We start from the raw sequence: 11,553 nt of genomic DNA on the forward strand, positions 1-11,553 counted from the left end.
CGCCTATCCATTTGGAAAAGATGTCATCTACGTAGCGCCAACAGATCTTTGGAAATTTTGGATCATTAGCCAAAAATTATTTTGAACGTAGATGATATACGAGGGATATATTTCATCCCATTGGGAGACCATCAATTTGTTTGAATATTGTAACATTAAACCGAAAGTCATTGTTTCTTAAGCAGATATCTGTGGTGGTAAGTATGCTACCTAAACTTAGTGGGGTAACATAGGTTAATTCATGTTTCTTAGTTACTAGTAAGTTTTTTACTACGGTTAAGGTTTCATTAACCAGGTTGTTGGGGTAAAGGCTTACTACGTCAAAGCTCACCATAAGGTTATTGTCCTCAAAAGTAATGTTATTTAACCTGTCAATAAAATCATATGAATTTTTAAGACAGTTTTTAGTCTGAACTGTTTTTGATGAAACTTGAAAAAGGTTAAAAGGCACACTTTGAATAGTTGTTCGTTAATTTGAATGTATTCCGAAACGTGATTGCGCTTTAGTTTTTAAATGATTTGATGTGCTTGAGCACCGAAACCCCATGTTATTCCTATGGAAATAAATCAGCGAAAAACTGTAAATTTTCTTTTAACATTACGGGAAGGTGTGGGTTCATATCTAGAAGGTCCTACCGGCCCTCTTGAATTCGCGCAAACACGTTTGCTCCGATTAGCCAACTGCGAAAGAGATCAGTGACATTGCCGGAATAAATGATTACAAATTATAATAAGGTTACGCTAAAGATTAGTTGAGAATATTTTCCCCGCCTCACTTTGAGTTTCAGTTCTTGTTTATAGTGTAAAAGGAAGATGCCTCACGGACAAAATTCGCGAGAATTCAAGTTTGGTTCAATGATGGTAATTATTCGTTGCTCATATTTTTTATTATTGCACTTACATCTAAGTTTAAAAAATATCTTCACCATAACTTGCAGAATGTTGATGATGTGGGCCTTGAAATTGTGAATGGAATTGTGAATCATCACGAAGTCTTTCTGATATTTCTTTCTTCTTATATTCTAAATAATATTCGAAACATAACGTGAGTATTACAGTTGTTGCTTAATGTAATTAATAAATTGAAGCATTATTTATCAATTTAACATTTTTACTTCCTCAATCTCCAGATTGAAATTTATACCATTTTCGAAAATCCCTAAAACACTTATGAAGGTTCATGGTTATCGAAGCGCTAATGTCTATCACATCCTTTCAACCGCAACGGAGAAAAAGGTTTAGTTCATCAAAATTTACACCCCTCAAGTCATACTGAAACCCTTGACTTTATTCATGTTTTATGATGTTTAAAGATAGTGTTTGCATAAAGTTTGTACTGTTCTTTCTTCGTACAAGTAGTATTTTTTACAGATTATTGATATGCCTTTAATAAGTTACTCAGTAAAGCCAGACAACGTTCTTCTATTTCACGTTTCTCCAACCATTATGATGGCTGATAACCGTATTGCAATGTGCGTCAACCCTTCAAATGAACACGAGTCACGTTTATCCGTAAATGGCTTGGATACGCCCACGTGGTGCCTGTTAATTACGGCTCTGCTTGTTATGTCTATGGTATCATCGTTGTCTACATTCATGCAATCCAATTCATTAGCAGGAAATTACAGAACCCACAACGGTACAAACATGTGTTTAGTAATCGAAACGCTTTGGTCCCATTGAACCGAATTCCCATTCGACAGAACGGCTTTTTTGTGGTGTCCCATTCGACCGGACGTAGCCAAAAGGTGCGATTTTATTATAGTCCCATTGGACCGAAATTCTATTGAACTGGAAGAAGACATACTGTGTGGTTTTGCATTAAATATATTTTTAATTTCACAACTTATTATTGTTAAAATAAATGCGAGTTGAAAATGTATTACTGCACTTATTTTAACTACGTTTTAATTACGGCGAACCTCACCTACCCTAGCCTAACCTAACCTAAAAAAACGTAACCTAACCTAACCTAACCTAACCTTTCGTAACCTAACCCAACCCAACCTTGTTTGGAGGTAAAGAGATTATTTATATGAGTATTAAAAGCCCGCCTCTTACCACGAACAATTTATTAGCAATAATAGAAATATTTTGGAAAAGATGTCAGATAATTAATTGGAGAATATTTTGGAAAAGGTGGCAGCTAATTAATAGGAGAATATTTTGGAAAAGGTGGCAGCTAATTAATAGGAAAATCTTTTGGAAAAGGTGGCAGCTAATTAAGAGGAGAATATTTTGAAAAGGTGGTAGCTAATTAAAAGGAGAATATTTTGGAAAATGTGGCAGCTAATTAGTAGGAGAATGTTTTGGAAAAGGTTGCAGCTAATTAATAGGAGAATATTTTGGAAAATGTGGCAGCTAATTAATAACAAAATCTTTTGGAAAAGGTGGCAGCTAATTAATAGGAGAATGTTTTGGAAAAGGTGGTAGCTATTTAAAGGGAGAATATTTTGGAAAAGGTGGTAGCTAATTAAAAGGAGCATATTTTGGAAAAGGTGGTAGCTAATTAAAAGGAGCATATTTTGGAAAAGATGTCAACGAATTATTGGAACCAAACCAAACCAAACCTAACCTAACCTAACCTAACCCACCCGAAACCAAAATATTAAAATTTTAATTTAAAACTTAAAGACATTGGTGGAACTACCATTAAGACTGTACTTCATTTTAAGCACAATTTGTTTATTAATTCTAAATATCTCTTGCTTTGAAAGGAATGAAAGTGAGCGTTTTAATTAGTATCACGAAACATTTACTTTTAATATTATTAACATACCTTTCGGTATGATGGCTTCGCAGTCCAACATCGTATCCACTACACCACCGAATCGCTGACGGCTACAGTGTTTCAAGTTATATTCATGTATTTTTTAGGGGCATATTCGGACGATTGGGATTTCGGTCCATCGGGAATTCGGTTGAAAGGGACGATACCATCGAAACGAAAATAATTGATTTTTAATTTAACGAAATTACCAACAATTTTTACGTTTCGCAAATGTTCAATATTTATACTGAATACAATGATTTCCAGGATGGATTACTGGTTTAATGACTAAATTCAACCTGTACATTTGGCAATATTTATCGGATTTCCTAGAAAATAGTTTCGAGTACTTTAACTTGGAATCACCGAGACTCTTGCTCTGTGGTTGGTTGCTCGGGTGTACCGTGTTAACCAGATGCTTTTCCGGTGCTTTGAAATCAGAACTGCTCTTATCAAACACAAAATACATAAATACCATTGATGATATTTGCGAGCAGAAAGACATTACTTTAATGATACCTGAAAATTTGCCTATGCATTTGTCGCTGAAGGTAACAATTTTCCTTTTGATATTCGTCGTGCTATTTCCTAGAAATCGGTGCGTATTTGCAAAGTCAAGTAACTGCGGTTGGGACCGTTGGGATACTGATCATTTGGTCCCGTTTGGTTGCAATTTTTAAATGAACTGGAACTATTACAACCCAAAAAGGGGCACCGTTTTACCATCGGTGCTCAGTTTTTCTATTTAATGGGAATTTATTCATAGCAGTATTAAATTACTTTCAAAGTAGCTATATTTCTTGAAGTAAAAGAAAAAGCACTTCATATCTACTACTTTTCTTTGTTATGAGATTGACTGTCTGACAATGCATATTGAAATGCCATGGGTTAATCTATTTTATCATTTGCGGCCGTAGTTCAATATTCAATTCGAAGCTGTTTGAATAAGCAAGTTTATAAGTCACGGGGTATTATTGGTCATGAAGTGCGCATGAACTCTATCGTACATTTTATCTTATCTCGAAATGACTTTATCCTCGTGACTTAGTTTTTGCTGAGTATACTATACTATTAATGCTTAATGAAGTAACAAGTGCATATAGTTCGTTACGTCGCCGCTTTAGTGTTTCCCTTCAATCAAAACATAAAACTTTGATTGACTGCGGTCGTTTATCAGAGAATTGCTCAAAAATATTTACGATACTGTTCATTGAGAGCATACTACATTGTACGATGTCATCACATAAACAGAATGCATTTGTAATTTTTTGAGTTCGAAACGTTCTTAACCCAGATATTATTTTCTTCCATGAAGAGGAACTCGTCTTCTAGCGTCAAACTTCGGAAAAAGATTGATCAAAACGGATTCATTTTTAATTCTTCTGCATTGGGTTACGTACTTAACGGAGCTTTTCCCCGTGGTGCTTCTGCTATTTTTCATGATAAGGCATCCATTCTGATGTTCATAGCACCAAATATTGAACCTCTCTTGATGAAATCGAAGAGAAAAATTTATGTTGGTAAAGAATCTTACGAACGAAAAAACTATCATTACTTGATAAACAAACAACTCCCTCTGGATATACTTGAAAACATAAACTATTTGTAAGTACTGTACATACATCCTTTTATTCATATACCCGGAGTACTAAAGTAAGGCTTTCTTACTAACCCTTTTAAGCCTTTAATTAGGCAGACACCGCGACGCAAGTGCCACCACACAAATTCTAGCCTCTGAGCGAGCCGTACGATAGTGGCGGTTCCAAGAGAAAATATTTGTCTCTAAAGGGGCATTTCCGTTAAGAAATCCTAAAAGAACAGGGGGTGTGTTTGGGAAGTCGAAAAACAAGTTGGGAAAAAAATTAACACTGTCTGAGTCGAAACCCAATTATTATTTGAAGAGTCAGTAATTGTAGTTAAGTAGTTAAAAAAACGTTATTCCCAAAATCATTTAATCATAGCTATTGTTATCGTTTGAATTCAAGCGTTTGCTTCTTCAACAATTTTTGGAAATTTAGGGTATACATATAACGCGATTGATTCACAGTAAATGGTAAGAAAACACACAATTGCTAGACGTTTATCGTAACTCTAGCCGATCACCGGGTACATCTATGCCAGCTCATTGTTTTTTTGAAAAATAACGGAATGTTTCTTCGTTGTTTTAGTTTAAATCCTACAATTTTATCAATGATAATAGTTTGACTCTTTTAATTGAGTTATCGCAAATTAGCAAAATATTAAAAAATCGAGAGCTAACAGAAAACAGTAGGGGGGACTATCGTAAAAATACTTGGAAAATGGGCGGTTGAAAACGAATTTCTTTGCTGAAGACTGCCAGGGTATAGACCGTTACATCTCAGTTATTCTAGGGGGTTATGGCCCTCTGATATATCAAACTATTGCGAACAAGAAGGGGCAGTTTTTTCCTTTGTACATTTTTACCGCCCGTAAAAAATTACTGGACGTTTTTAGCAGTATACATAGTTTACAGACTAGGAGGATTCATACCATTTATACAAGGAGGCCTAGCTTTAGACTCACCTAGTGAGTCAGGCCTTCTTCTGTAACACCTGAAACCTGGCCTCCCTGTGTAAATGGTATGAATCCTCCTAGTCTGTAAACTATGCATATAAATTGTCCCTACATTTTTCCCACTGCACTTTTTCTCGATTACCCAAACTAATTGGGTTACCTCCAATTTTTTTTTCAATCAAATTAAACTAAATCTAGTTAAACATCAGTTGGTTTGTTGATGAGTAATTTGATAACATTTTAAGGCTGTCTGCCACGCTTGTATTGTAAATAGATATATGACTTAGAAAGTTAAAAGATTTCACTTTTGGTTAATAAATATTGGTTTATTCCGAGAATGCATTTATTACTGTTTTAATTCTATGGTTTTCAATTATTTCAAATGCGCTATTGAACCTTTTTCATGCGAAATTATTTCTTTCGTTAATTAATTCAGAACACTCATGTTTTCGGAGACTGGTCAAGGAACTCCTAAAGAAAGGTCTGACGTTTTTAGTTTTCGGGAACTTATCCTGATGGACAGCAATCAATTTCAAGACGCGACTCCAATGTCACTTGGGTTTATCTCTCATGTATTCACCATATACCTTTACGCAATTTCAGTAGCAACTGTGGTCGCCATTTTTGAAACTTTATCTGGCTTGATGAAGCGCGCTTCATGAATCATTTGCTCCTCTTGCAAATTTTGCGCATAGAATAGATTAATGATAGGAAATAAGTTTTCGATTACTCCAAAATTTGAATTTAAAAAATGTTCGTTCTCTAATGGGATTATTGGGCAAACCAGTATTTAATATATTATAATAAAATTCTGCCTAAAAATTCTTATAATGAAATAGTAATTTTAAATATTTGAAGGGTGATATGAGTGAAAAAGTGAAAGAAAACAATAAACTTTGAAAAGTATACAAGAAAAAATCCACACACAAAGAGAAAGAAAAATTTTGAAAAAATAAATATTAAAAAATAGAAAAAAAAACTGAATCAGAAAAAAAGGTTGAAGAAAAATCCGTTATTTTTTTACATATTTTACGCTTTTTGCATCGTATTATGTTAAATTACAATGAAAAATGGGAATTCTTATAGTTCCATTTTTAGTTCGCTGCAAAATTTTAAGAAAACGTTGAAGCAATCTAAAACAACCTCACATAACCCCTCAGAACTTAACACAACCTATCCCAACACAATTTTATCTAACCTAACCCGATTAGGACCCGACCGAACCTTACCTGAAAAACCTAACACAAACCTACGAGAATATGATTTGAATAGGATTTTTTGTACCAAGTCAATTATAATAACATCAAATTGCTCTTGATTTTGGATAATTTTACTGGTAGATTTTATTTCCGTGGATTGAAAACATGTCATTTTTTATCACCTACTGTTATGAATTGCAATTCTTTTCGACAGAAGCTTACTGTTTAAATGAAAATGCGTGACTAAGGGGCTTACATTAGGTAGTGAGTATACGCCTGAAAGCAATGATAAGTAGAGAAAATTTTCAGCTTCTTATCTGTTGATGGGCTGACACGTAAAGAAACGAAGACTACAGAACTAATTTGGAGTCTTAATGATGGAGTTTTAGATATGCTACAATGTAAAGTTATTTAAAAAGGAATTTATAATCTTTTGAAGTGCTTCTAAGTGTGTATCTTAATCTTTGTGTCGCAGCTCTTAGCAAAATAGTAACTGATACATTTGAGCACTGCCTTCTCTAATACTAGGCCTAGAAATGTCATCAAAAGTCTTATTTTATTAGACATTTTCAATCTAAACGCTAGATGGCTCTCTTTTTTCTGTAATATCAGTTAACGGCCAACTTCAAAGCCCTCTAAGTTGGCCGTGCTTATTACAAATGGTTAGTTTTAAATGTATTAAGGTCAACTGTTTAAATCCGTTTTCTTCTTACAAATTATAGAAATAGTCATTAATATTGAAGTGTAACCCTTGGTCAAAACAAACTAGTAATGTAATGCTTTTTGAATCATAAGGCCTCAATTTGTTCGCCGGAAATGGTCAATTCGTGTATCATAAAGAATTGCAATAAAGATGCAATTCAAACTAACACAACAAGCTGGCATTCTTTCCCTAAAAATCCTTCTCTTCGAGAAAAATGGCAAAAAGTTCTTAAATTTAAAGCTAGGGAGAATTCACGAATATGCTGTAAGCATTTTAAGGAAAGCGATTTTAATGTTTCAACTAACAGAAAAAGGCGGCTACTACCTTATGCAATTCCATCGGTCTTTGATGGGGAGCCTTTAGTCAGGAAATTAAAACTTGATGTTGACAATACTCCTATCACGGCTCCTCCAAGAAACCAGTCAACGTTACTTTCTAATATTACTCTTAGTGACAAAATTAATGAAGCACTCAAAGCTGAAACCAAACACACAAAACATATCTCCTATGCAACAAACTCAAACCAGAAACAATGTGCATTTATTAAGAAAAAGACTGTTTCTTGAAAACCTAGTCGAGTCAGCTGATTTAAACATCAGTCCCAAATCAATGAAGAAGTCAAAAGCCATTATAGGTTTTTTATCTCCTGACAACTGTAAGCAGAATTTAGGAACTTTAGTGCGGAATGATTTTTGTTGTTATCTGGGTTTTCTACACTTTTAATTCAACCGAAACCCAACACTTTGAGCCGTTTACGAATAGTGTGGGAGTCGTGAGCACTTGACGATAAATTAACCTCGTTTCATTGATTTAAAAAAGTTAAGTCTGGAACGCATTGCGTCTAAATAATTAGTGACTATAGAACTTTATGGGTAATGTAAAATAAGTTGTTCAGTCTGTTAAAGAAGTCTTTGCGCGTTGCATTTTTCGCACATATTTTACTATATTTCAAAAACTATTCAAGCTAGCGCTCTGGAATAAAGTGCGTTATAAGGGTTTTGCATTCCTCTTTCATATTTTACCCGTTCCACAGTTGTTCTTTGCATACTTATACCGGAAACCGGAAATGTCAAAATTATCAACTTTGAAAATATTGGATTCTCAAGGATATAAATGCGATTTTTGGAATCCTTGAGCTCGATTCATATTTGAAAAGTTTTCACCAAATTCAGTTCAGATGAATAGGTCACGAGTAATCAGCCTTTATTCAAAATATGGCAAACTTGGTTAGAGTGGCGATAATTCATAATCGAGTATCGAATCTTTGTCGTAATAATGCTTGTTAGATAATGTGGCACTTTATGCGTATATATATGATTGGTCTTGTGGCGCATTACTTTGAAACATATCAGACGTTCATTAAAGGGATGGAGAAGTGGAAAATAAAGTTATTTTTTTTTTTATTCTTCTATTAGACTAATTTGCATAGTGGAACATCCAGGAAATAACACCGAACGAGTGAATAAATTTATCGCGAGACTTGATAAAATTTGCGCGATGTGACAATTGTGGCGCGAGACATGGAGCGTGCCAGGAGAATTTTGTTAACAAAAAGGCACGGCGTTACGCTATTGGTCGGAGTTCCTTTTTTGAAATTATTCTTAAAATCTTAACCTAATTTGAATATTCAAATCAATGGGAGGTATTTCCTGAATTTTTCATTATGCATACTGGTCTCATGATTAGTAGAAGAATCCATAAAAATAAACACTTTAATTTTCACTTCCCGCTCCCTTTAAGAGAAAACTCGCGTCTTTTGAAGAGGAGAAGCGGTTTGAAAATATTGTTATTTGGGCCATGATATCATAATATTTAGAACTCATATTAATTACGTCTAGGTCTTCAGCCCGACTCATTGCAGCCTAGTGAAAATCTCATTCATGATGGCATATGCGCTTCACGAGATCCCTTCAAATAGACAAATTCGACTATTCCATATAAGAAATAACTTCTGAGGAGATGGCTTCTATGCTAGGAACGTTCGCTACGCGATTGAGCTTCGCTAAGCGGAGCCTGGGGTTGCCTATAGCCTCTATATAATACTATTTAACTGAATATATTGGCATATTCCAAATTTTAGGAGTTATTTCAATTTATTACTTCTAAATATAAACTTTAGAAATTATTTCAACTTAAACCAATTTCTTTTTATTGATAGGCCTATTTCACATATTCAGGGATAGGAAATGTAAATAACCCGGTCGGTGATCGTGAATAGAGAAACTCGGATGGTAAATAAACGGCCTATCTCAATAATTAGAAATCATGATAAGCGCTTGTAGAAAGCGGTTAGTGTCAACATGGTGTGATAGTTCGGGTTGCAATGTTTGTTTATGCTAGGAAACTTGTAAATAAACAAACTAGATTGAAACTTGGCGTGCATTTCGAAACATGGCGCGGTTTTCGACTTGGCGCCAACGGAAAAACCCATATGATAGTTCGGGCAAAGATGAAATGGACGACGCCAAGAGTATAAAAGCCTGGCACGTGTCCAAACTCAGTCACTTTTGTTCCTGACTTCAGACGAGTTCCAGCCTGCTCCTTAGTTGCTTTATAGTATTTTTCAATACTTGGTAACATTTGCTGTTGCAAGTTATTTTGCAGAGGGTAAGAAAAAATTTACGGGCTAGTACCGAAATTACTTGTGATTTTTACAAGTACTTGCGATTTTTTACAAGTACTTGCGATTTTTCTGAGATTAAGATTGTCCTTATCTCATTCATTCTTTGAGAATGTTTAAGTGTAATATTTGTGAGCGTTCCTACCAAGGGAACAGGGAACGTTTAAGACATAAAAGGGAGAAACACGAGGATGTTAAATACCCATGTTCGCAATGTCCTGCCGTTTATACCAGACTTGCGAATTTAACGTTACACGTGGCTACCCGACACTCTACCCCTAAGGTTCCACTCCCCCTCATGAACAAAGCAGGTCCATCAACTTTTACCTTTGTCCCATTCTTGGGTTCATCAACCTCTACCTTTGTTCCTCCTGTTATCCCATTCTCGGGATAACACCGTATAGTTTCGACTGATACTCCGTGTAACACCAAATTATTCTTTCGGGGGTGGGCGAAATACATATATCCTTATGCTTAATTAATTCTCCTACGAAAACACTTTGCCCACAACCGGTGACTCCAGCCACTAGTCCGGTAAAGGGGTGTTGCATACTTAAATCTATATCGATAAATGCGGGAGGAATTAACTACCGTAAACTTATATTTAAAGACATTTATACTTGCATTTTTCGGATCTGGTTCGGTTCTTCAAGGAAGGATGTAGAATGGCTTATCTTTAAACCGTCCTCGTCTTTTATACTTTAATGTCACGTGACTTTCTGACCATGTATACATGGCTCTCTTTTTAAACCAATCATGTTCTTATAGTGAACATGACGTTTAAACCACGTATATGACAAGGGTTATTTACCACCTTGTCGAATATGACGCTTAAGCCTAACATTGACGCCATGATTGATTCACTGACACCATAGGAGGACGCGTCATGTGCGTTTCACTGACGTCACAACAAGATTGGGTGAAAAATGTTTGATTCACTGGCGCCATAAGAAGAAAAATGCTGTGGGCGCCGTGTCTGATTCATTGACGACATATTTACTGGTGCCATCTGGCACGATGCTGGCACTGACCGACGCCAGTGGCCCCAAAGTAACACTTACTATCTACTAATCTCGCTCGTTTCCTGCTAAGAAATATTTAAGTTTTATTGCAACAAGGAAATAGAATTCCATCAGAGATTCGCGAGTAAATGTTTAGAAACTCACCTCAACTGTCGTAACATTGACAAGAGTCTCTTGGGCGTACCTATAATAATTGACTAATGTTCAAATCGACGATAACATCTATTAAGATTTGAAAATGCAAATTAAAGGTACTTGTATTTAAAATACCGATCATTTCCCATAAAGTCATAATCCGTTGGTGCCATTTTGGGCTCCAACTAAATCCTAGCTTGAAACCGAAGTAACAAGCTCTGTCTAATCATTAGAAATTTAACATAATTTTAAGAAACTTTTGAACTTGCATTTAAGTCCAGTTTTGGCATCGGGTTTTGTTGGACTCGTAGTATTTAGAGTTTCATGAAGGACTAGTGCGTGGGTTAACTTTATCTGCTGTTGTTGGTAACCACTCATTCCCGCGCATGAAACTGAACATTTCTAGGGTTCTGGAAATAGAAACAGAATAATTATGCGGAAGCTTGACGCGATAAAGAAGATAAATTATGTTCTTTGATTACTATTTTTGCGCCCCAGAGAATTTGGTCAATATTTTTTGGTCAAGGGGAAGAATATGAAGATAATTCAGTTTGGATTACAAACACTAG

At 35.2% G+C, this 11,553-nt stretch overlaps 2 protein-coding genes and 2 long non-coding RNA genes across 4 annotated transcripts in view; 3 read left to right on the plus strand and 1 right to left on the minus strand.

The window, feature by feature from the left end:
- Positions 1 to 1,242, plus strand: part of LOC149718745 (uncharacterized) — a 1,417-nt gene extending 175 nt beyond the window's left edge. The window contains exons 1-4 of the long non-coding RNA XR_016374615.1: positions 1 to 197; positions 802 to 861; positions 939 to 1,045; positions 1,131 to 1,242. The exon at positions 1 to 197 is cut by the window's left edge and continues 175 nt beyond it. This is a non-coding gene — a long non-coding RNA (uncharacterized LOC149718745). The remainder of the gene's footprint in view (positions 198 to 801; positions 862 to 938; positions 1,046 to 1,130) is intronic.
- A 138-nt stretch (positions 1,243 to 1,380) lies between these two features.
- Positions 1,381 to 3,450, plus strand: LOC149718746 (uncharacterized). The gene is made up of 2 exons (XM_089852174.1): positions 1,381 to 1,639; positions 3,038 to 3,450. The coding sequence occupies exons 1-2, from the start codon at positions 1,381 to 1,383 to the stop codon at positions 3,448 to 3,450; spliced, it is 672 nt and encodes a 223-aa protein (XP_089708300.1).
- On the minus strand, positions 3,081 to 4,434 carry LOC149718747 (uncharacterized). Its single transcript, XR_016374616.1, has 5 exons — positions 4,326 to 4,434; positions 4,171 to 4,258; positions 3,778 to 4,109; positions 3,290 to 3,706; positions 3,081 to 3,213 (listed from the first exon to the last, which is right to left on the minus strand). It is a non-coding gene; the product is annotated as an uncharacterized LOC149718747 (long non-coding RNA).
- Positions 4,435 to 7,320: 2,886 nt separating this feature from the next.
- LOC149718748 (THAP domain-containing protein 2-like) lies at positions 7,321 to 7,773 on the plus strand. The gene has a single exon (XM_089861570.1). It carries the CDS (start codon positions 7,321 to 7,323, stop codon positions 7,771 to 7,773), a length of 453 nt encoding a protein of 150 aa, XP_089717696.1.
- The last annotated feature ends 3,780 nt before the right edge of the window (positions 7,774 to 11,553 follow it).

The sequence above is a fragment of the Phalangium opilio genome, unplaced genomic scaffold (genome assembly GCF_054372755.1).
Source record: "Phalangium opilio isolate 3A_F unplaced genomic scaffold, DU_Popi_V2 ptg000002l_1, whole genome shotgun sequence".
Lineage (NCBI taxonomy): Eukaryota > Metazoa > Arthropoda > Arachnida > Opiliones > Phalangiidae > Phalangium > Phalangium opilio.

Excerpts from the sequence above, each read along its gene's own strand:
- LOC149718746 (XM_089852174.1), top strand. The coding sequence starts at position 1,381 with ATGCCTTTAATAAGTTACTCAGTAAAGCCAGACAACGTTCTTCTATTT. Across the intron at positions 1,640-3,037 it reads AAATTACAGAACCCACAACG|GATGGATTACTGGTTTAATG; the intron begins GTACAAACATGT and ends AATGATTTCCAG.
- LOC149718748 (XM_089861570.1), top strand. The coding sequence starts at position 7,321 with ATGGTCAATTCGTGTATCATAAAGAATTGCAATAAAGATGCAATTCAA.